Source organism: Xyrauchen texanus, chromosome 47 (genome assembly GCF_025860055.1).
Source record: "Xyrauchen texanus isolate HMW12.3.18 chromosome 47, RBS_HiC_50CHRs, whole genome shotgun sequence".
Taxonomy (NCBI): Eukaryota; Metazoa; Chordata; class Actinopteri; order Cypriniformes; family Catostomidae; genus Xyrauchen; species Xyrauchen texanus.
The window spans coordinates 22,105,768-22,132,214 of NC_068322.1; the positions used below are offsets into that span (position 1 = coordinate 22,105,768).

The 26,447-nt window shown below is 41.1% G+C and overlaps 1 protein-coding gene across 1 annotated transcript; it reads left to right on the plus strand.

The window, feature by feature from the left end:
- Window positions 1–1,032: 1,032 nt before the first annotated feature.
- On the plus strand, window positions 1,033–12,385 carry depdc4 (DEP domain containing 4). The gene is made up of 9 exons (XM_052121137.1): window positions 1,033–1,108; window positions 1,619–2,036; window positions 2,129–2,280; window positions 2,379–2,571; window positions 6,261–6,496; window positions 6,699–6,838; window positions 10,840–10,965; window positions 11,097–11,175; window positions 11,307–12,385. Exons 1-9 carry the CDS (start codon window positions 1,033–1,035, stop codon window positions 11,504–11,506), a joined length of 1,620 nt encoding a protein of 539 aa, XP_051977097.1. The 3' UTR covers window positions 11,507–12,385.
- Window positions 12,386–26,447: the final 14,062 nt, after the last annotated feature.

The following is a 26,447-nucleotide window of genomic DNA, read 5'->3' on the forward strand; positions in this document are numbered from 1 at the left end:
TTCCAGTACCTGTTAAAGATTTTGTGACTATGGTTGATGCTGTACTATCAGAACTTATTGAATTATTAAAAAAGTATATTGTTTCAAGAGCAAAATTGAATTAGGTGTAACCAATACAGAAAAAAATGATCAATTTCAAAATGTTGATTGAGAAGAGACTTTTAAAATGACAAGACAATGTTGTGTCACCAATAAAATTCGTGAGGTTTCATTTAAGATTATTCACAAGATTTATCCTTTAAAACAGGTGATTGTAAGATTCTGGAAACACGTTGATTTAGAATGTGCTTTTTGTAACATTGAAAATAAAAGCATTTTACACTTTTTCTTTGACTGTGTCTATACAAAACTTTTCTAGTGTGATTTGGATAGGGTGGAAACTGGCATTGAGGAAAAGGGATGTTTTATTTCATTTTGACAGTGCTGAAAATAAATTATGATATATCATTCATTTATTGCTTATTTATGGAAAAAATTCATTAATAATTGTAAATGGGCATCACAACACACACACACACACACACACACACACACACACAAACACACATTTTACACGTTTCAAAATAGACTTAGGCCATTATTTTGATACATTAACAGTAAAAAGCAGCAAAGCCACAAAAAGTAAATTTCTGTAAAGCCTTGAATCTTCCATTTTGTGTCTTATTTGTATATACCTGTTATAATGTGTTGCCTTCTATACCGACTTTATGTATTATGCATTTAATTATATTAGTTATTAGTTGCGCACTACCGACTATTCAAAAAGAAGTGTGCCGATCAATCGTTTCAAACCTGTAGGCTAATGAATAATCTTCCTTATCATTGTTTATGACACTTGACCTTTATTATATTAGCCACTTTAGCAATGATTCTAAGTGCGATGCTGATTAGTTCTGGGATCAGATTATTTCAAACAAACACGCTGTGTTTGAATCCAGACTCACAGAATTCCAGCTGTTCTCAGATCAGCGCTCTGTCGCGACTCTCCGATGTACGTCACAGGCTTAGTATGACGTAATTTCCGGTGCCGCGATGGCGGTGGATTTGACTCCGCGGTTCAGAAGACTGAACAGTCAAACAGCTTTCAGAGAAAATAAACAACTGTCAGGTACAAACACAGGCTTTAAACGATTAATTTATATTTATATACAATTACGTTTTCAAGTTGCATATAGTTTCACCAATTTGATAACCAAATCAACCGAAATATTTTCTCAAGATCTTTATCAACTTCCTCAGTTAAGCTAGTGAACCCGTTTTTTATGTATTCATTATGTTTATTGTGTTGTAATGTTCGATTATGCTTTTCAGTGAGATTCTGAGGTATTAAGCTACATAATTTCTATAAACGTGAGCTGTGTATTTGTGCTAATTCAATCCTGAACACTGCACAAATCTATGTAATTGTTTGTCATAACAATTACATGCATACTTTTACATGCATTCTGTTTGTATTGATTTAGACACAAATTTTCTAAACAGTGGTACTAGACAATAAAAGTAGGAAACTGCCGATGTCCAAAGAATATAGTGTTACAATGCTACTACTGTACATCTAAAAACCATGGTACTTTTTGTTATTGTTTGAAGACTGCATTTAAATCCTGATATCTTTCAGGTTTCTCTGGTCCATTCAGAGCGACCCAGCTGTGGAAGAACATCATTGAGGCTCTGCAGACGCAGGTGGAGCTCAGACCACGCAGACAGCACCTGCGCATACATCAAGATTGTTTCACCGGCTCTGATGCTGTGGATGTTGTTCTGAGCCACCTCATGCAGAACATCTACTTCTGCTCCAGCGAAGTATCCCGTCTCAAAGCTGCCAGACTCTGCCAGGCCTTGATGGAGTCCAGAGTGTTCGAACCCATCGGTATGAAGCTCTTCAGACGAGAGAATGAGATGACCTTTGAGGATTCAAGCTGCAGCCTTTATCGCTTCCTGGATGGCTGTGATGTCCCTGGATCGACCCAGAAAAGATACAGTGACATCGAAAACCAGACTCGTGAGAAACATACTGGAAAGAAGAGCACTTTAAAGTAATTATGTATCTTTGAGGCAAACAAAGAGCCAAAGAAAACCTTTCTTCTCAGTGCTCACTGCTCATATTTGTGTGTTTGTGCGTGTTCAGGTTTGGAGAAATGCAGACCATCTCCAACCCGTTGGTTCTTGGATCATCAGACAGAAGAGTGGAGAGACTACTGAAGAATATAAACCTTCACCCATCTCTGCCCTCTGATCTAAATCGTGCTGCATTTTCCAACAGTTTTCTGACAAAAAAAGGTGATAATGCTGGTGATGTTGACATTATGTTCAAAATAAAAGGAGCAAGTTCTGCAGAAAGTCTTTTTTTTTCCCCTTCTTCCTATGTTTCTTCTCAGTTGTTCAGGACGTTTGGAGGCAGCAGGCGTTACTCCAGTTGTTGCAGGTCGTGGAGATCCCCATGCTGGACTGTATTCTGTCCTCACATGCCAAACCTGAGCCCCTGCGCTCATCACTGCGTAACCATGGCGGCCTGGTCATCTCCAACACCTGTGTTGATCGAGAAGTGTCCGAGAGTCTCAACCTGCCTGAGTCAGTGACACAATACTCAATACTGCCACATTCAGATTCATGTTTCTTATTTGTTTTATAATAGTGCAGTTGGTAAGCTGCACTAAGATTATTTTTATTACATTGGTTTTGGTTTTCCTGTATTCTTACTATGGTTTTACCACGAATTATGAAATGATTTTCCGGACATTATTCAAAAGTAATTGCAAATTGTATTTGCAATTGCGTTTTCAATTTGTGGACGCATAAAATGTGACAATCCAAACGCAATTGCAAATCGCGCATTACCGTTTGCATTTTCGTTTAAGCGAACGCACAGTGACTGCCAGATTTCAAATGGAAAAGCAAAGTCCGTTTGCAACTGTGTTTCCCATATCTTACGAGTTTTGGCCCTGTCATATTTAAATAGCAATTTCAATTACCACGTCTGCTTTTTCACTTTCTCAGCGTCACGTATGTAGCCAGCCAAAACTCAAATGGAATACTAATTTCCTTAGTATTTCCATTGATGCCTTACACGGAAACCTGTCAATCAGGGTCAAGGGTGGGATTATGCTATGGGGCGTGTTTGTCTTGGGAAGTGACGTCACTCTCAGTCGACGGTCAAGAGTCATTATATAAACAAGCATTAAAAGTAATGGACCAGAAATCTGTAAGATGGCATCACTGCATCATTCTAAGGAAGCATAATATCTTGAGTTTTGACAGTTTTGTAAATTTTTCTTTTTAAAACTAATTTTTAAGTGTGTGATCAACGTTGCACCAGAAATATTCTGTCAACTAGTACATAAACAAAAGAGCGGAATAAGAACTAGAGGCACAATAAGTGGAAACTATAGCCATAAAACGTAGAACAACATTTGGTCAGACATCATTTTCAGTAAGAGGCATACATTTGTGGAATGCATCTGAAATTAAAACATTGACAGACTTCAAGGTTTTTAATACACATTTAAAGCAATGGCTGAAACTGAAACAACTTTGTGAACACTGACTGTACAGGACATAACACAATGCATACAAACATAATGTTGCATATGTGAGCACGCACAGACATATGCACCCTTTTGTGTTCTTGTATTGTTAAATGTGTCTAGACTTTGTTTTATAGTGACTTCCACATCTACTTAAGCCCATATCTTACTTCATATATGGGAGGTATTTGTTGTATGTATTTTATTAATTATAAATCTTAAACTCAATACTCTGTAATTTTTTGTTTTAAATTTATAAGCCTAACCAGGGACAGGGGTTGCAAATTAGTCATGGCTAGAAACATGTATGCGTGGCATCTACTTTGTAGGCCTATTCTTTATAAAGCAATGTTCTATGCATTTGTCCCTGTCAAATAAACATTAAAATAAATACAAAATAAATAAAGAGGTGATGCCCTGAACAGACGCCGGTTTATTTGATCTTGACCGTCGACTGTGAGTGGCGTCTCTTCCCAAGACAAACACGTCCCATAGCATAATCCCACCCTTGACCCTGATTGACAGGTTTCGTGTAAGGCATCAATGGAAATACTAAGGGAATTAGAATTCCATTTGAGTTTTGGCTGGCTACATACGCGACGCTGAGAAAGTGAAAAAGCAGACGTGGTAATTGAAATTGCTATTTAGATATGACAGGGCCAAAACTCGTAAGATATGGGAAACACAGTTGCAAACGGACTTTGCTTTTCCATTTGAAATCTGGCAGTCACTGTGCGTTCGCTTAAACGAAAATGCAAACGGTAATGCGTGATTTGCAATTGCGTTTGGATTATGTCACATTTTATGCGTCCACAAATTGAAAACGCAATTGCAAATACAATTTGCAATTCCTTTTGAATAATGTCCGGAAAATCATTCCATAACGAATATCATAAATGTGCAAGTAATCACTATTAGAGGTAGATCAATATATCGGTTTTACAGATTAATCGGTGCCGATGGTTGATTTTGGAATTATCGTTATCAGCAAAAAAATCTATGCCGATAGTTGCCGATTTTTCTTTTGTTATTCCTCATCAATAAAACGTATCTGGTGAAATATATTTACCTAAAAATAACTTCATCTGGTGATTATATAGGCTATACAAGCTTAATTTGGTAAATACTTATAGAGCAATGTAAAGGGGCCAAGTGTCTGTCATTTCAACATAAGAGTACCCGGTGTATTTAGGACTTGTTTATAGTTGAAAGTACTGCGTTAAGCATTAAATCGGAATTTGTCTGGTTAATTGGGATTTTGGTTGCACATAAACTGCTTTTGGCATTTAATTATTTTTTCTAAGAATATTGTAGCCTCAATGTCTGTGCGCAGAATAGTTAGGAAATTAAATTTATAAAAAAACAAAAAAAAACAAGAACTATTGGCCGATTAATCTGTTATCAGCCTTTTCCAACATCTTCGTTATCTGTATCTGCAAAATCCACTGTCAGTCGACCTCTAATCACCTTTTTAATGTGTTTTAACTTGTTTTCTGCCATGAAAATAGCCACATAAGCTGGCATGGCAGACAAAATGAGTAATTTTATGTCACCATAACAATATCTATATATCATGATATAGTAAAATTGTTATATATGAAGTGGCCATATTGTAAAGCCTATTTTTTGGACAATCAAGTCTGTAAATTAAATACTTAAAATAGGGCTGTCACGATTATGAAATTTGGCTGATGATCGATTGTCAAACAAATAATTGTGATTATGACGATTAATTGTCTCTCTTAGGGCTTTCACGATTAATTGTCAGATAAATTGTCATATTTCTTTAGGTGCATGGGAGCTTTATACACCTTAAGAAATACATGTTACATATTTAACTTCAAATACATAAATCATGTAATAAAATAGGTATGTATGATTTCCTTCAAAGGCTTTAAAAACTTTGAATATATTTTTTTATATTTTTTATAAAATATCAGTATATTTCTAAATAATGCGTCTAAATAAAATTCCTCTCTCATTTTGGCCAACATCAGTTTTGGTAAAATCTTTAATTTACACTGCTGTTTTTGGAACTTGTATATTTTATATGATATGAAGTCAAATATATATTTTTATATATTATAGTATGCATTAGTAAAATATTTCTTTCCTAGTTTCTTCACTTTCACACACTATTTTAATGCTATTTGATTATACCCACAAGCCCTTATTTCTCATTAAGCAAGTCCTTTGATATTTAGTTTCGTCATTTCATCACTTAACAGGAATAGAGTAAGCGTGTGTCTCCTCTGTCACTGCGTGTCATTAACATTATGTCCATGAACTACTATTGCCAAGAATGTTTGCCATTACACAATCTTTCGCGTGGTCTGTGCCGTGATAGCGAGAGAAGCCAGGTTGAGTAGCACGATTGATCCTGCTCTGCGCTCTCATGTCTTAGGAGCACAAATATCAGGAAGCCAAGGTCATGAGATAGTGTGCATGACACTCACGTGAAACACAGATGCACATTTCTCATGAGAAGCATATATACCACTTATGAAGCCCAGAACACAAGATTATTGTGATTGAAATAGCTGAATTTCATTCAAAACTTTAAATGTTCTCTCAAATATCACAGTCTCACATGAAGCCCTGCCTAATGATAAATATGTGCACATTAATATTAGCATATATCGATATACACAATATAGCAAAATCTCCATAGACACTATATAGCATTGCCTCGTAATATATCGCCCAGCCATAATTGTGCATAATATCTCTTTCCAGGTTGGATTCTTGGCTGATAGCGGCAGTGGATTGTCTTGAGCTGTTTCCAGATCAGCTAATTGTGGTGGCCAGCGAGCAGCTCATCCAGCAGAAAGAAGCAGTGGGGGAAGAAAAGTTAAAGGCGCACAAGAGACTGCTGTTTGACACAATTGCCAAGTACTACAGCAGCCCGGAAAGACCACCACTGCTGTCTGGAAGCTACACTGATATCCAGGCTGAAATCCTACATCTTCTGGGTAAATGTAAAACACAATGAGATTGAGATACTAAGGGATAGTTCACACAAAAATGGACATTCTGTCATTTACTCCATGTTCCAAATCCAAACCCGTATGACTGACTTTCCTCTGTGGTGACGAGTTTCGATTAATTTCTTTTAAAAGATGTTTGTTGATTACTTGAATGTGTTCATTAGAATGTGTGTGTGTCTTTTATCAGACTGTGGTAGTCAGGATGCTCTGAAAGCATCTCAGCTCTGTCTGCAGCTGCTGGAGTCCCCGTGCAGAGACGAGTTACGCAGACTGTTGGGGTTTATGGCAGCCGCTGCAGATAATGAAGCCTTCAGACTGCACAAGCAGGTACACAAATCAGCACTGGTGATCAGAAGTTTGATCTGTTGTATGGTAGTTGATGTGATATGTCATGCAGTGACAGCAGTGTAACATGCTTTACTTTTGGGATGTACCGAGACTGGTACATGTTATTCCGGAAGTGAGAAACTACTGTCAAAACAACATAGAACCACTTTAAAATAAGTCTCATTTAATTACAAAAACAGTATGACAGAAACATATCATGTTTATTTTTTTTCTCTTCCTATTAACAATTTGTATTGATTCTTGTATGTGTGTGTGTGTGTGTGTGTGTGTGTGTGTGTGTATATATATATATATATATATATATATATAACAGAATAAACAAAATATGTTTAAATAATCAAATTTAACCCCCATTATATCCCCCTCCCCAAACCCACCCTGTCCGTCAACAAACATCCCTGTGGTCAAAGCCTTCATTACACAATGCACACATATAAACAAACAAACAAACTACAAGATATTATAATCAAAAATACAAAAATCAACAAACAAAGAGAAAATAAATCCATAAAGAACAGAAACCACAATTACTTCCACATTTTGTCTCTCTCCACATGGTCCTCACAGAGAGCCTTCCAGAAATGACAAATACCTGTCCCATTTCTTACCATACATGTCCAATCTGCCAAGCCAATTATATGACATCTTTTCAAATACTGCCACCCTGTCCAATTCGGTGAACCATTTTTGAAATGAGGGAGTGCCAATTGACTTCCATCCTCTAAGAATTCTTTGTCTGCCAATTATTACACTAGTTTGGACCCAGCTTTATGCATATTTGTCACTTACTTTAATAACCGGCTCATCACCCAATATACATAGTCTGGGGCAGAGTAAAATTTAAGTATCTAAAACCTCACAGATAAAATTCTGGACTCTTACCCAGAATTCTAGAATCTTAGCGCACAACCATAAATCATGGGCTATGTCTCCATCCTCCAACTGACATCACCAGCAGGTAGGTGTGTCTTTTAAACCAAATTCTTTCTCACTCCCCATCCTCTAATACCAAGTTCAAATCTCTTTCCCATAACCTCTTAAGAGCTATTAAGGCCCGTCACAAAGATTTTTTGGTAAGTATCAAATTTGAACGTACAGGAATCCTTTGTCCTTACTGAATATAAGTGTGAAATAATAGTATGCATTTTTACTTCTCTAGGCAGTTTGATAGAAAGACTTTTCAATGGTGAGATTGGGGCAAGGACCGCTTGTTCATTGTAGTACCAGGCAGGGGCTTTCACAGGTGGAAGAGACCAATGGGACAGGTGTCTGAGACTGAAAGCATAGTTATCAACAAAATGTTGGGGAGGCCTAAACCTCCTTTGTCAATTGGTCTATGTAACGGTCATTTTCCATTCCAAATAAAAGACTTGCATAGATATTCTATCAAATTGTTTAAAATAAGAAAGAGGAACTTCTAGAGGAAGAGACTATTGTAGATAATTGAAGAGGAAGAGACTATTGTAGATAATTGAATTTGGGAATACAATTAATTTATATAACATTGACCATCCCTACACTAGACAAATATAGTGAAGTCCACCTATTCACATCACACGAGAACCTTTTCATTAATGGGTCAAAATTAACTCTAGCTAAATCTCTCAAATTTGCGGGAAATAAAATACCTAAATACCCAATTCCTTGCTTGGACCATTGAAAGGCAGCAGGTTGGAAAGTCATAACAGGGCAATATACCGTCAGAGCAAACGCATTTGGAGACCGAATTAATTTTATGGAGGCTAGGCAAAGATCTACTAGGGTCAGAGACAAATTATAATATACCATCTGCATAGAGTAGAAGTTTATGCACCACACCTCCTGCTACAATGCCAGGAAAATCATCCTATTTTCTTATTGCAGCTGCTAATTTTTCCAGGGCAAGACAAAACAATAAAGGGGAGATAGGACAGCCTTGCCGGGATCCCCTACCAAGAGAAAAAAAATGAAATGAATCCATTAGTTTGCACTGCAGTTAACGGCTGTTTATAAAGTAACTTAATCCACCCAATAATAGTGTTTCCAAACCTGTAAATTTCCAAAATCTTAAAAAGATAGTCCAAAAATGAACAAAATCTTAAAAATATATATTCTCTGCGTCAAGTGGGATTGCAGCGATCAGGGTCTAATCTTTCACTACTAGCCACATAATATTTATAAAACATCTAATATTATCAGAAGAACTACGACCACTAATAAACCCCACTTGATCTATATGTATAAGAGATGTAATTACTCAATCGATTAGCCAGAATCTTAGATTTTCAATTTTCACATCTAACTGAATCAGGGAAATTGGACGATAACTTTTACACTCATTTGGGTCTTTATCTTTTTTATGAATGAGACTAATCAGGGCTTGTGCCATGTTTGGCAGTAGTTCCCCTTTTTTAATGACTGTGTGTAAACTTCTAACATAACTGGAGCCAGTTCTGTGACGAGATCTAAAAAATTTTGCGGCAAAACAATTTGGCCCCGATGCCTTACCTGTTGGTAAGCCTTTAGTTACCACAACTAGCTTTATACATAAACCTTGACTTCTGTCTTTAACATTTGTTGAAATGCTGGGTCCTGCTGAAGGGATGTATTAAAGCACCATCTATATGATTTTCTTTTCTCTATCTATGGCAACCTCTCTAATCACACCAAATCCTGATCTAAAACTAAATATTTCAAATTTAACAGTCAGTGGCAGATGGAATAAGTGACTTGGATATATATATATATATATATATATATATATATATATATATATATATATATATATATATATATATATATATATAAAATCGATTCATGAGTAAATCTTATGAACTGATGAAAAAAAGGTGTATGCTCTCGAGATGGATTCAGGAGTCTCCAAATTTTACACATTCTCTTTAGTGTCAACGTTCTCTAAACGGTCTACACACTTTTGCATCACTATGATCAAGGACTGGATCCATTAAAAGATTGAAGTTTCCTCCCAAAACCATATCACGAAGGATCCCAGCTGCTTGTTTCTTTCCCTGTGTTGGGTGCATAAATATTCGCCAAAATAAGATTTTGCCCCTGTATTTCAGCCAAAACAATAATTACTTCCTAAATTGTCTTTGAACTGGTTGAGACATTTAAATTGTAAATGCTTACTTATCAATGTAATGACTCCACTGCTCTTACTCGAACCAGCACTTCAAAACAATGAGATACTAACTCAAAACAATGAGATACTGAAAACAAAGAGATACTAACTCGATACAATAAGGTACTTAAAAGAATGAGATACTAAATCAAAACAATGATATACTACCTAAAAACATTGAGATGCTCGAAATAATGAGATACTTAAAACAATGAGATACTTAAAACTATGTGAGTCTAACTCAAAATAATGAGATACTCAAAACAAAGAGATACTAACTCAAAACAATGTGGTACTCAAAACAATAAGAAACTAACTCAAAACAATGAGATACTCAAAAAATAGAGATACTGCCTCAAAACAAATAGATACTGACTCAAAACAATGAGATGCTACCTCAAAATAATGATATACACAAAACAAAGATATACTGACTCAAAACAATGAGTGTGATGAGGAGGAGGGCGTGGCTGCGCCGTGCTCCATCATGGCCCGGCCACAAGCTCCTCCTCATCACAATGAGATACTACCTCAAAATAATGAGGTACTGAAAACAGTGAGCTACTAACTCAAAACAATGAGATACTAAATCAAAACAATGAGATACTCAAAATGAGATACTACCTCAAAACATTGAGATATTTAAAATTATGAGATAGAACCTCAAAATAATGATATACACAAAACAAAGATATACTAACTCAAAACAATGAGATACTAGAAATAATGAGATACTAACTCAAATCAATGAGGTACTTAAAAGAATGAGATAATATCTCAAAATAATGACTTGTGTGTTGTTGTTTTTTTATCTTTCTTTGACGTGTCTTCCATAATCCTTCCATTTATGTTGAAACAGATCGAGAACCGGTCTCTGGTGAGCAGGACGTTTGTAAAGTCTGTGATACAGAGTAAAGAGATGACTCGTGTCCAGGGTGAGCAACTGCTGCTGTTCCTCATGGATAATTGCACACAACTCTTCAAGGTAACACCTTTGATGATTCATAAAGCTCAGTTCTCCAGATTACTTTTAAATTGTCACATGCATAATAAAATGCAATTTATAATATCAGACCATTTTTCTTTAATACATTCATGTTTCCTTCGTACATCTAGACACCTTCGTCGTTGATTGAGGGCGTGAGAAAAACTCTTCAAACTTTGCAGCAAGGCAGGGATCTAGATAATATAGCACGTATGTTCACTTGCACTTTAAACACTGTTTTTAATGCATCTTTTTATTGATGATGCACAGATAACTGTTGATCTGAGATATTAAATGTAATAGAATCATACTACAGCATATATTGTCTCTCTTTCTTGCAGTGTTCACATTCTGCCAGCAGGTGTCTCTCCAGCAGTATGAGGAGAACAGAGATAAGGCCACTCTTGACAGTTTAAAGCAGTTATTGCAGCATATCACTCACAGTGACAGCCTATCTGTCAAACAGAAGAGGCGACTCACCAAACAGTTCCAGAAACATCACCCGGGAGTCTTTCTCCAGCACTTCTTCACGACATTTTAAAAAGCAACGAACACTGAATACAAATTGTTTATAGTTAATGCTATTCAACTCCAGTCCTGCTGAACCACTATTGTGCAGAATTTTATTCCATAAGACTTTAAGGTTATTTGTTTGCGTTTGCAAATGGAGGATGACTTGATCAGTTGTAGACTGGTGGGAATTTCCCTGGAATCCCATCTGATATAGCAATATAGAGATAACAGATTATCAACTTTACACTACTGCTTTTGTAGAAAGATGATTTGATTTTGCAGGTAGATTAATTTTCTGATTAGTCACATACTTAACCCTGTCTCAATCAAAGAATAAGCTACTTGCAGAACAGTTCTCAACAGTATTAGTACTGTGAAGAAATTGCTAATCACTACAAAGATTTCATCAGCAAGTCAGCATCATCTAACAGCTACTCTAAGATTACTTGAATTATGTGATATGCTCAGGTTTTTAATGCTATTAAAATTAGATTTAGTTGCACTTGAAAAGCCTTAAAGGTAAAGATTCAAATGACGCGCTTATGAACAAGGAACACTTCCTTTTTGAAAGCGATATTTGTGAGCACCAATGATTTAGGGTCAGAATTTCAATAAATATTGACCTCATTTGTTACTGTATTCTGAACAATTGTTAACTTCTGATCTTTAAAGGGATTTATAATGGAAGAGTTTATTATTAATTAACCATGTGTATGGCATAATTATTCAGAAAAAAAGAGGGGATTTTTCATTGTTGAATTGTTTTAACTGCTAGATAATGTTAGAATGCACTGGATGATAGTGACATGTCAGTGATATTTATTAATATGTACTTGATCTGAAAAGTTATAAAAATGTTATTAATGGTACTTTGGACTAATTAATTTGGCTGATTACTGTCATTACTTGAGATCGTTTATGTAGATGCACTTTAATTATCTGAAAACTCATTAAAATGGCTTTGGAGAGCTCATATTGTGTATGTTACTTTGTATGTCTTAGGTGCCAGGGGGCGTGGCCAGGAAACTAGTTTTTGTTGGGCTCAAGAAAAATGGATGGGCCAAGTTTTCTCCCAAATGTATTTTTTTTACCAAATGTTCCTTAACAGAAAAGTGGCATATTCAAACAGTTCATTAACACATTCGGAATTTATGACATTTTTTAAGTAAATATTTTTCGTGCCAAAGAATAATCTCAAATTTTCTAGGTAGGCCTGGGTAAAATTTGGATTGGCCTAGAAGTCCCAACTTGCCTTTAAAAGATCCAAACCTTTCAGATACAGGCTGCATAGAAATCCAGGAAAATGCCACCTCCGGAGGCTGTATATGGAGCTAGGAAGGGATGGAGGAACGTCTGAATCCAATGTTCGCACCACTGTCAACTGAGATGCCTTCATTTAATAGATTTTTAAAGGCAGCATAGATGTATCCTTCGCTGCCTAAGAAATCCCACAATCCTGTGCATGCGGATCCACAGCGGTTGAGCTGAAGAAAGAAAATGGTGGCCCAAGCAGCAGCTGATATCCAATTCACTTGGTTATTTCCAAAACTCTTGATTTTGTTCCAGGAAATAGTCTGTTGTGGTTTGGTTGGACTGAATGAATGCTGGTATTGTTTGTTGTAGTGTTGCCTCTAAAGAATGAAGCCTGTCTGAAACCAGTTTACAGATTTACATTTGTAAGCAAACGCTGTCATTGACTAATGGGTCAGCGAGGCAACAAGGCAGCTGCCTTTGAATTTGGATGCAGTTACAGACATTGCCTGTCAGTCAATTTGAATGTGCACATGTGCATTGACTGGACCAGTCTAAAAATATTGTTTTTAACGTGATTTGAGAAAAAAAGCCGTATGTGATACCACTGTTGTAGTAAGTCGTAGCATTGCAAGATTAGTAATATTCAAAAATAAAGTTGGAATATTTTGAAACTAAAGCAAAAATGACCAAAAACAGCGAGACACTATCACAATGATAGAATGCAGAGCCAGCGAGACATATCCAGCTGCAGACCCGCAGCACCTACAGTTTCAGAACCCCAGCGCCAGAACCTGAAGTGAGGGGCGGAGTTATTGACAATGAGACAAGCATGGCGGAGAGCATGGTGAGTTGTGTAACGTTTTTGACATCATGTTGTGAAAAAGTATCGCATATATTAAGTTCAGCGTTTATCTGCTAAATATTTAATTTGTGCATAACTTTTCATCTTAATGAAGCTTGAATATGTTGTCATACTTTACTGTATTAAAAAAAAGTTCTACGGATGGTTCGATACATTTTTGCGTGTTGTAAATGAGCCTTGCGGTGGCGTTTTGAAGATATCTTGTGAAGGTGTTAAAGTGTTTGTTCCACGTTCCTCTGTTATATGCATTGTTTGTGAGTTAATGTTACCTTATAGTTGAGGGTTTTTTACGTTGAGATTATTGTGTGGTGCTTTCATCTCTTGTAGAGACATTTCGAATGAATGAAGACCACAAGGAAAAGGCCATAACAATCTCCTGGAACAGTCAGAAGCTTCCAGAGAGCCCTTTCTATTTCATTTTGTGTTCAGGGATGACATGGAGTTATTTTAGCAAGAATGTAAGGACAAAATGGGCCTGAGAGTGAATTCCTCATTTGATACATTTTAAGTTTAATTTATACAGGATTGTCATGATAAAATGGGCCTAGGGGTGAATTGGTCATTTGTTGTATATATTTTTATTGTTTCTTTTAAAAATATGCAGAATTTTCTCTCTTTTTAGTTTTTTGACATGTTTTATTTTACATAAAGAAAAATGCATGCTGCACATGTTCTTGTGAAATAAAGTATATTTTATATAAAATGCCCATAAGTTTCAAGCATTTTTTTCACCATCATGATCAGGAAGTAACTCTCATAATACAATGAAACGGATAACTATATACAATTATATTACACAAGATCAATGTTTTAAAATGCTTATTGTACTGTACCTTAAAGAATCATTATAACATACATGTATAAAGTATGATGTTTCGCTTTGTAATAAAAGCAAAGTACTCTCCAAAACGTTAGGTGGCGCTACTCGGTTTGGAACGTAAGCTCCGCCCCTCACTTCAGGTTCTGGCGCTGGGGTTCTGAAACTGGTGGTGTAGCCTACTCTCCAAAACGTTAGGTGGCGCTACTCGGTTTAGAACGTAAGCTCCGCCCCTCACTTCAGGTTCTGGCGCTGGGGTTCTGAAACTGGTGGTGTAGCCTACTCTCCAAAACGTTAGGTGCCGCTATTCGGTTTAGAACGTAAGCTCCGCCCCTCATTTCAGGTTCTGGCGCTGGGGTTCTGAAACTGGGGTTCTGAAACTGGTGGTGCTGCGGGTCTGCAGCTGGATACTATTGGAGCCAGCAGCTTCATCAATGCAAGAAATGGATGTGGATGATTTAGTTAAATCAACAAAATAATCCTTTGTCATCTTTTGGCAAATCAGCACTAAGTTATTATTTGGATATGGACACTGCAGCGGTTATGTAGGAATTTTATTTATTTATTCAGGAGAAAGAACCAGACAGACATTCTTGCAGTCCCGCTCGGCGTGGGTGATGCTTGGGCTGGGTTTCACAAAGCTATCTGAACATTAGTAACAGTTAAATTGTACTTACTAGCCTACAGCAAGTTTCACAAAAGCAAAAAAACTTCCTTTAGCCATCACGCAAGTATCCATCTACCAACAGGTGGAAAATTACTAATAATAATTAAGACAATTATAAAAAAATAAAAAATAATTATATGCAATATAATTAATTAATAATGAGTTATATTGCGCTCATGGACGCTTGAGAATATGGCAGCTTAAGTCCTAGCTCCGCTCTAGATTGTTTAATAAATTGCTACTCTCTTCGGTTTAAATCAAAGAATCTCGTGTTTAAAAGGCTTGGCATATAGATAAAATGTTTGGGACTCAAGATCCAAAGGATTTTCCTCTTTCCACAACTTTACGATCACAGAAAAAGAAGAAACAAACTGCGTAAGCGGAAATGTCTTCGTCCTCAACAGAACAAATTAACCGACTTTTGAACGAAATACGAGTACTTAGTGCTCGATTGTGCTACATCGATGATCGTTTTGATGCTATTGAAAATCTTCTCGATGCTATATCCACTTCTGTTTCTGTGTGACGCTCCTGTTCTGCCCGCTCCGTACGGGACTTGAACCAAGGTCCCCAGCATGGGAGGTGCTCTAACAAGGAGGCTAAAGGCTACAGCCCCTGGCGTCAGTCACTAGTGCACCACTTGAGGTCAGGAGCGTGAGGTTTATACACATTGCACAGCTATCTATCAGCTGGCTCCTGTTACATCTGCAGTGCATGAGACTTTATTCAACTTATCACAAAGAGGTTCCACAAGCAAATCTTGTTTAATGGAAGCCGAAAACGACTCGGTTACTAATGTAACCTCGGTTCCCTGAGAGGAGGGAACGAGTATTGCATAAGTAGCTTACGCTATGGGAAAACTCAGTTTCTCGAGAAATATTGAAGTCTTTATGTAAAACGCATTGCAGCTGCACAGCATACAGCAATGAGCGAGGCAGCTCGGTCATTGGCTGTGCTGCGGCAACTTGCTCGAACCAATGACGGGGCGACTCTGAACTGCATCGCGCTCGCGCGCTCAGAGCCCGCCAAGATGGGCGTGGCTAGGGCTATATATTAGGCGCCCCGTCATGAGAGTTCTTTAGGTTCAATCGACTGAAGCGAACTGACCAAGCATAAGCACGGCAGCTTACGCAATACTCGTTCCATCCTCTCAGGGAACCGAGGTTACGTTAGTAACCGAGTCGTTCCCTCTCGAGAGGTCTCTCCTATTGCGTAAGTAGCTTACGTTATGGGAACACCATGCAAAACGCCGTGCGTGCTGACTTCGTTCTATAAAGCCAGAGGCGGATGCCTGAGCCTTAAAGCAAAGTGATTATCCAACAAGCCGGCCAACGACGAGCTATATAATGGGAAAATACAGAGTGCCTTTGCCCCAAGGAGGTCCATGGTGGGGCGCTCATTGTAAAAACACAAGCACATAACTTATATACTGATTTTTCTATGTATTGATATGCATAAAAAATCCTCTAAGTCAGTCAGAGACGGACCTATAAGGGAGGAGATAATGCTCAGCATATACTTACTCCAGTCCATTCTACAGTCAGGCTGATAGAATGTTGGAATGCAATGAGGGGACCTGTAGGTTATGAAACCTGATAAATGTCGAAGGCGAACCAAGGTTACGTTAGTAACCGAGTCGTTCCCTCTCGAGAGGTCTCTCCTATTGCGTAAGTAGCTTACGTTATGGGAACACCATGCAAAACGCCGTGCGTGCTGACTTCGTTCTATAAAGCCAGAGGCGGATGCCTGAGCCTTAAAGCAAAGTGATTATCCAACAAGCCGGCCAACGACGAGCTATATAATGGGAAAATACAGAGTGCCTTTGCCCCAAGGAGGTCCATGGTGGGGCGCTCATTGTAAAAACACAAGCACATAACTTATATACTGATTTTTCTATGTATTGATATGCATAAAAAATCCTCTAAGTCAGTCAGAGACGGACCTATAAGGGAGGAGATAATGCTCAGCATATACTTACTCCAGTCCATTCTACAGTCAGGCTGATAGAATGTTGGAATGCAATGAGGGGACCTGTAGGTTATGAAACCTGATAAATGTCGAAGGCGAGGCCCAGCCTGCCGCCGCACAAATATCTTCAATGGTATCCCACTCGACCACGCCCACGAGGAGGCCATGCTCCTCGTAGAGTGAGCTCTGACCCCTAAGGGGCATTGAAGGCCCTTGGCTTCATAAGCCAGCGCTATAGCATCCACTATCCAGCGCGATATTCTTTGCTTTGAAACCGCGAGACCTTTAGTGCGGCCGCCAAAGCATACGAATAATTGTTCCGTCTGTCTGAACGGGGCAGAACGTTCCAAATATACTCTGAGCGCCCTGACCGGGCAGAGTAAATTAGCGTCGCTTTCGTCCGCTGGGGACGATAAGCTGCCAGAGATATCACCTGTACTCTGAAGGGTGTGGAGAGCACTTTAGGAATATACCCGTGCTTTGGCCTAAGGACAACTCTGCAGTCGTTAGGTCCAAATTCCAGGCAAGCAGCTTGATGACAGCGCGTGCAGGTACGCCCACTCTCTTGACTGAGGCGAGCGCCAGCAAGAGTGCAGTTTTGAGCGAGAGCTGTTTAAGGTGCAAGGTTCGGAGAGGTTCGAACGGGGCACTCTTGAGTGCGTCCAAGACCGTGGCCAGGTCCCAGATCGGCACCGAGGGGGGGCGAGGGGGTTCAGCCTCCTAAGCCTCTTAGGAAACGAATGATTAGGTCGCTTTTCCCTAATGAACGTCCTTTATCAGGATTGTGTGACGCCGCTATGGCAGCCACATAGACTTTGAGCGTGGCGGGTGTGCGGCCCGCCTCCAGCAGCTCTTGCAAAAAGGCGAGTACACTTGGTATCTCGCACGATTTGGGGTTCAAGCTCTTGGTATCACACCAGTCACTGAACACTTTCCACTTTTGGGCATATAAGCGTCTCGTAGAGGCGCTCGCGCCTCCGTGATGGTTCTCAAAACTCCACTGGGGAGGTTCTCGGGAACCCGTTGAGGGGCCATGCATGGAGGGCCCACAGATCGGGGCGGGGATGAAGAATCATCCCGTTGGCGTGCCTGAGGAGGTCTAGCCTCAGCGGAATCGGCCATGGGGCAGATTGCATCATCTGCATCAGTTCTGGAAACCACGTCTGGTTTTTCCAGAGAGGGGCTACCAGGAGCACTGCACATTTCACATCCCTGATCCGACTGATGACCTGAGGTAGCATCGCGATCGGGGGAAAAGCATACAAGGGGCGGCTCGGCCAGACTTGGGCGAGCGCGTCCATGCTCTTTGAGAAGAAAAGGGGGCAGTGCGCATTTTCCCTGGAGGCGAAGAGGTCGACCTCCGCCTTGCCAAAGGTTTGCCATAACCACTGAACCGTCAGGGGTGGAGAGACCATTCTCCTGGGAGAACCTTGTCTCTGGACAGCATGTCCGCTCCCTGGTTCAGGACGCCTGGCACATGCGCTGCTCTCAGCGAGCGCAAGTGGTGCTGTGACCATGAGATGAGCTCCCTGGCCATAGAGTGCAGGGAGCTCGACCTGAGTCCACCCTGGCGATTTATATACGATATTACCGTCATGTTGTCCGTTCGGACCAGGACGTGTTCGTTTTTCAGATACGGAAGCAGGGCTCTGAGAGCCAAGGCGACCGCTTTCATTTCCAGACAGTTTATATGTAGGCGCTTTTCCGGGTTTGACCAAAAGCCGGAGACAGGCCTGCCCTCGTAAAGGGCCCCCCATCCTATTTTGGAGGCATCTGTTGTGATCATTTTTCTCCGTGTGTTCACGCCCAGACTCACGCCGGTTTGATACCAGTCGACGGCTTTCCAGGGCGTCAGGGCTTTTATACAGCCGTGATTTGCTCTGATTAAAAAGTGGCCCAAGCGCCACGCGTGAGTGGGGACACGGCACTTGAGCCAGCGTTGGAGAGGACACATGTGCAACAATCCTAGCTGGAGTACAGCTGATGCCGAGGCCATGAGACCGAGCATCCTTTGAAATCGTTTGACGGGGGCGCTCGCGCCCGGTCTGAATGATGTTGCAAGGCGTCGAATAGAGAGCGCGCGCTCTGATGAGAGGCGCGCCGTCATCTGCACTGAGTCTAGCACTATTCCCAGAAAGGAGATATTCTGGCTGGGGGATAGCACGCTTTTTGCAAAATTGATTCTCAGACCCAGGCATTCTAGATGGCTGATAATCCAAGATCTGTGCGTCGTTAACTGACTCTCTGATTGTGCTATGATTAGCCAATCGTCGAGGTAATTCAGTATTCGCACTCCCGCTGTCTCAGGGGAAAGTGCTGCATCCATACATTTCGTGAATGTACGGGGGCCAATGATAGGCCGAATAGTAGTACTGTGTACTGGTATGACTGTCCCTCAGCGAATCTCAGAAAAGGCCTGTGATGAGGCGCTATCGAATGTGAAAGTAAGCGTCTTTCAAATCCACTGATAGAAACCAATCCCGGGCGAACTTGCGCGAGGATATGTTTGGTCGTTAACATTCTGAACGAGGGAATCATTAAAGCTTTGTTCAGATGTCTGAGATCTAGGATGGAGCGGAGGCCACCGTCCTTTTTCGGGACGAGAAAATAGCGGCTGTAAAAACCTGCCTCGCTCATAGAGGGAGGAACAGTTTCTATCGCGCCCTTCTCTATTAGTTTGAGCACCTCGGTGCGTAGAACATGTGACACATCTCTCCTCACTTTCATCTCGACCACCGCTGAAAAGCGGGGTGGTCTGCGAGCAAATTGAAGCGAGTAACCGTGTTTTATTATGTTCAAAACCCATTTTGGCATGTCGGGGATTTTTTCCCAGGCTTTTGCTCGCACAGATATGGCTGAATGCTGGCTGGGGGCGTGTCGCAGTGACGTATGGGCCCCACCGGCAAATTGCCTTGTGCTAACACTGAGCTTACAGCTGTCGCGGGCGCGCGCTGAGCAGCCTTGTTGAGTGCGGAGTGCAGGGGTGCGTGTGAGATTACAGGCACGCGCGCTATCTCCGAAATGCTTGCAGCATGAGCTGGAGAAATGTTTGAAACTGTATGGACAGTGTTTTCGGGTGGGGGTGCATACATCGTAATAGGCACGCGCGCCACTGTCATAAAGCTTCCCGCTCTTAGCGGGGAGTTTCTTGGCTCGCGCGTCGCATCCGTGATGCTTGCGGCATGAGACAGAGAAATGTTTGAAACTGTATCGACAGTGTTTACGGGTGGGGGTGCATACATTGTAATAGGCACGCGCGCCACTTTCATAAAGCTTCCCGCTCTTAGCGGGAGTTTCTTAACTCACGCGTCGCATCTGTGATGCTTGCGGCATGAGACAGAGAACTGTTTGAAACTGTATGGGCAGTGCTTATGGGTGGGGGTGCATATACCGTAGTAGGCATGCGCGCCACTTTCATAAAGCCTCCGGCTCGTGGCGGGGGTTTTTGGCTATGCATACAGTGTTTGTGTGTAGGGGTGCATGCAGGACAGCAGGCACGCGCGCTACCTTTATAGTATTTCCCGCTTTTACTGGGGAAGTGTTTATAACTGTGGGAACAGTGCTTGCGTGTAGTGGTGCATACATGCCAATAGGCACACGATCTACATATATGGTGCGTCCAGCTGGAGCTGGGGAAGTATTCGGCACTGTTTGGACAGTATTGATACGTGGGAATGCACACTTTAGTGTGGACACGTGACCCCTTAGTGACACAGGCAGAAAATGACTCTTTTTGTGATTTCTGTAGGTGAGCGAGTTTTGTGACTGGCCCATTGACTGCTGTACAGACATTTCCAGCCGCCTGTAAGGGGACTGGGTAATGTTTCACACGTTTTAGAGGGAGTGGTCCGGCTTTTGCGAGACACGCACTCTCTCTTTTTCTTCCTATTGCTAGGAAGTCTTACGAGGCTCCGGGTTCAGCACGATCTTGGGCCGAGGACCCCGTTGCTCAGGCGGCTTCCTTCGGTTAGCGGAATGCGAGCGGCGTCGAGCGTCCGTTTCAGGTCTGCTCTTTGGCTGGGAGATGGGCGGCGCCGCCCTGGCTCGCTGCTGCTGCTGAGGCGGTCTCTGGCAGCTCTGAGACGAGCTGGAGCGCTTGGGCAGGAAGTGACGCATAGCCTGCGAATCCTTCCGAGCTTCAGTGAAGCGTTCAGCAAACTCTTTTACCGCCGGTCCGAACAGGCCGCTTGGAGCGATAGGCGCGTCAAGAAATGGCGCCTTATCCGCGTCCTTCATCTCTGTTAGCGTCAGCCACAGATGGCGCTCAAGGACAGTCAGGTTAGCCATGGCCCGGCCGATGGATTTGGCAGTGGCCTTTGTGGCTCACAGGGCTACGTCAGTGGCGCTGCGCAGGTCCTTGAAAGCCTCAGGTTCAGGTCCCGACTCGTCCATGGTGCGGAGAAGTTTGGCCTGATAAACTTGTAGAACAGCCATGGAATGAAGCGCTGACGAGAGCTGAGGTAGATCGGCAGGGCTTCGAGGGATGAGAAGCTTTGGCTTTCCATCCAGCGGTGGAGGGTGGGCACAGATGGTTGGCCACAGCCTCCTCGAGGGGCAGGGTTCCCTCGTAGCCTCTTTCTCTCGCGCCGTCCACCGAGGAGAGCGAGGAAGAGAAAGAAGGCTTCAGGCGAGCAGAGTGCGGGGCTTTCCACGACTTTGTGAGTTCGTCGTGAACTTCGGGGAAGAAAAGGGAGGGTCTCTGTCGAGGGGCCTGCCGGCGCCCCTGCAGGAACCACTCGTCCAGCTGGCTGCGGGCGGGTTCTTCCGGAGAAGAACAGTCGAGCCCGGGGTCTTCCACGGCTTTGGACAGGATGCGGATGATCTCAGAGTCCATGCTGGTGCCCGTGCTCATGTCCGCTAATGTCGACGGCACGGGGTCGAAGGCCGAGCCCGGCCAGTCGTCGGATGCAGCGTCAATAGAAAGGCTGTCATCCTTTTCACCGTTGTCCCCTGACGCGCCGAACGAGACGAGACCCACCGCTCTGTTGGAGGGGTGCTGGTCCGCCTGCGTGAAATGGACTGGCGGCGGGGAGATCTTGGGTAGTGGTGAAGCACGCGGGACTGGCCCGGCGTGACGTCACTGAATTCGCGTGCTCTGGCAGCCTCTGTGAGCGGCGCTTTTCTTGCGTGGCTCGAACGGAGGAGACGGCAGCACGGTGGAAGCAGGCTCGCTTTGCGCGAGGCGGCAAAGCGAGCGCTCAGCGAGGCCCAGGGAGTCACATTCGGGGCATCCGCCCTGAATGAGAGCAGCTTCTGCGTGGTCAGGTCCCAGGCAGCGAGTGCAGATAACGTGACGGTCCCCATCAGGAAGAGGGCCTCTGCACGAGGCGCAGGTTAAAGGCATTTGGAACAACGCCTCGAAAATTGCTCTTTTACTTAAATCAAAAGCGCCGCAGAGGCGAACACTTGTAAGTAAAAAAGGATATCAGTGATGCGCGCCGGATGGCGTAGCAGAAGGCTTCGAATGCGGCTGAAGGCGCCGGCGTCCTCTTAGCAGTCCTGCTGTAGGCTTGTCAACGGCGGGCGAAAAGACTCCTACAATCCGGAGGATCTAGCGAAGAGAAGGTCTATGCTGAAGGAGATTAAATCTAAAGAACTCTCATGACGGGGCGCCTAATATATAGCCCTAGCCACGCCCATCTTGGCGGGCTCTGAGCGCGCGAGTGCGAAGCGCGCGCCCATTGGTCGCGCATTCAGAGTCGCCCCCGTCATTGGTTCGAGCAAGTTGCCGCAGCACAGCCAATGACCGAGCTGCCTCGCTCATTGCTGTCTGCTGTGCAGCTGCAATGCGTTTTACATAAAGACTTCAATATTTCTCGAGAAACGGAGTTTTCCCATAGCGTAAGCTACTTAAGCAATAGGAGAGACCTCTCGAGAGGGAACAGAATATCTACCACAGAAGATGCTCCACGGGCCTGCGAGGGTGAGCTTTGTACATTGGTTAAAATGGTGACAAAGCTTCAAGCCAAAGTGGATGACTTAGAGATCCGTAGAAGACGTAAAAAAAACAACAACAAAAAAACCCCACTAAGAATGAATTGTGCCTGGTAAATGCGGTATTTACTATCACACTGCACTGATTTAGTGCCCCATTCACTAAAGTAATTATGCAAATGAGCCAACAGTGCAAACATGCCCTCAAAAGTATGCAGAACGCAATTTGCATGCAGAGTTGCGATTTTACGGGCCAATTCTGAGCGCTATGGAGGATGCTGAAGACTGCATTTGACACACCCTGCACAACTGTACATCTTCACTGTGATCCAATCATCTCTTAAACATGCCAAAAAAGTGTGCTCGACTACACATCGCATCTGGATATAGTCTACAACGCTCTTCTCCCATATTTGATCAGTTTTTGAAGAATTACTGCTGATGGGTTGAAAATTTCAAAAACATCTATTTTTTTTGTGATTAACATTTTTATTGATTCACTCAACAAACAAGGAAAAGCAAAACATATATATACACAGAATCAACATTTAACCCCTACCACCACCCCTCCCAATCCCCAACCAACATATATATACATATATTTATGTATTTATTTTATAAAAAAAAAAAAATCATTTCATATCACCCAGCTACTGTGCATTTGCAGCATTACTGCCATTATGCAGCATGCAATTTGTGACTGCTGTGTAAACAGACTAGGACTATTTTAATCATCCATTGGAGGGAGGAAGAAGAGGAAGAAGAGAGAGAATGAATCACTCATTGCACACTCTCACTATAATCTCCTTTGTTAACCATATTTTAATAATTTATTTTGGCCTATTTAAGTTTTAAATTGAAGGGTCACATTACTCTCATAATTCTTCAAAGCAAATCTGTTTAATAAAAACAGATCAAGCATCACCCATGCCAAGTGGGACTGCACGAATGTCTGTTTGGTTCTTTCTCCTGAATAAATTAAATTCCTACATAAACACTGCAGTGTCCGGATCCCAATAATAACTTAGTGCTGATTTGCCAAAAGATAACAAAGGATTTCTTTGTTGATTTATCTAAATCATCCACATCCATTTCTTGTACTGATGAAGCTGCTGGCTCTGCGTTCACTGTGATACTATCATTGTGATATTGACTCGATGTTTCTGGTCATTTTGGCTTTATTCTCAAAATATTCCAACTTTAATCTCATAATGCTATGACTTAATTCTCAAAATGTTTACTTTATAATAATATTACTTTAACCTCGTAATTTTGACTTTATTCTGAAAATATTATAATTTTTATTCTTGAAATCGTAGATTTAATTTGTATGTCTTTTTTTTACTTGGCTTACTAAAACGTCGTGCTCTTGACCAACTGTTTTGGAGATTTTGGTCTTTCCCCTTTCAAGTAGGAGCTGCACTTGTATGCCGTTTGTTTACATTGACAATAACTGCCCCTGGAGCGTTCTATAGATTTAGAGCCGAGTGGACTGACTTGCCTTGAGAGCGACTTTGCTGTGTTTCAGAGACCCCAGATAAAAAAAACATGAGTAAGCGCAATCAGGGGCATCTACTTAAGAGGATTAGGGCCAAGCAATAATAAAAAAAAATAAAGCCATCTCGAGATTAAAGTCATTATAATGCGAGATTAAACTCGTTAAATTTCGAGAATAAAGTCGTTGTGTTTCGAGAAAAAACTCGTTAAGTTTAATCTCGCATTATAATGACTTTATTCTCGATATTTAATGAGTTTATTCTCAAGATTGTATTTAGACTTTTTTCTCGAAATTTAACGAGTTTAATCTCGCATTATAATGACTTTATTCTCGATATTTAATGAGTTTATTCTCAAGATTGTATTTCGACTTTTTTTCTCGAAATTTAACGAGTTTAATCTCGCATTATAATGACTTTAATCTCGATATTTAATGAGTTTATTCTCAAGATTGTATTTCGAATTTTTTCTCGAAATTTAACGAGTTTAATCTCGCATTATAATGACTTTATTCTCGATATTTAATGAGTTTATTCTCAAGATTGTATTTAGACTTTTTTCTCGAAATTTAACGAGTTTAATCTCGCATTATAATGACTTTAATCTCGAGATGGTTTTATTTTTTTATTATTGCTTGGCCCTAATCCTCTTCCGTAGGCATCACTAGACCAATTTAGATTTTTATAAATCTGATGTGCCCCAGTAAAATCTCAAGTTTGAGTTTTAACAGTTTACTTTATTTGTTTACTTTATTTAGATTGATAATCCTGGAAAAAAGAAATGGATCTATCTAAATGCAATGCAGTAACCCACCCAATCAACACTTGTAAAAGCAACGCAGTTTATCCGAAAACACAAATCTGATGCATGCGTGCAGAAATCCTTGTCCGTGTGGTGCACGCCTGTGCGCTTGCTAAAACCAAAGCCACTGCAACGCACACACACACACACACACACACACACGTTGTGTTTCCATGTTTTATGGGGACTTTCCATAGACATAATGGTTTTTATACTGTACAAACTTTATATTCTATCCCCTAAACCTAACCCTACCCCTAAACCTAACCCTCACAGAAAACATTCTGCATTTTTACATTTTCAAAAAACATAATTTAGTATGATTTATAAGCTGTTTTCCTCATGGGGACCGACAAAATGTCCCCACAAGGTCAAAAATTTCGGGTTTTACTATCCTTATGGGGACATTTGGTCCCCACAAAGTGATAAATACACGCTCACACATACACACACACACACACACACACACACACACACACACACACACAATTAAAATGAATAAAAGTCTATTTTTCCTGCCTGTTGTATTAGCATTTATTTATCATCCCTTCTTTATTTTAGATATAGTTCATATATATTTTTATTTATACAGGGCAAATATACTATTTATTAAATCTACCTTTATTTCATATCGTATGGGGATATAATTTATTACAGCTGACAGTTACACAAGCAGACAAGGTTTGAACATTAACTCAAATTCACAGCTTTTTTACACTTCTGTGTACAAATATGAAGGCTGTTTATTGGATCAATACACGTAAATGTCATATTATGCGACTACGCATTACTTTATGGAGAGTTTACGACCTACTAGTTAAGTCTTGCCTTAAGAACAGGTGGTGCAACCAAATTAAGCACAGACTCAGTTACAAACTAACAAGCCCTTAGTGAGAACTTTACCTCCTAACTTACGTGAGAACTTACGCACTGTGTCGGCACACAAGTCAGAATTGAGGTAGGCGATGAAAACTTGATGAAGTACGTTTCTAAATCTTATTTGGACTCAAACACTATTGGCCCCTGTAGATGGACATCATACAATTCTTTGGATGAAGCAAGGACAGGGAAGGAGAAAGGAGAGATGAGTTTGAGGGAGCAAAGACTTGATAAACAAACTACATCCTCAGCTGTCAGAGTCAGGTTTCAGACATCAGATGGAAAAACAT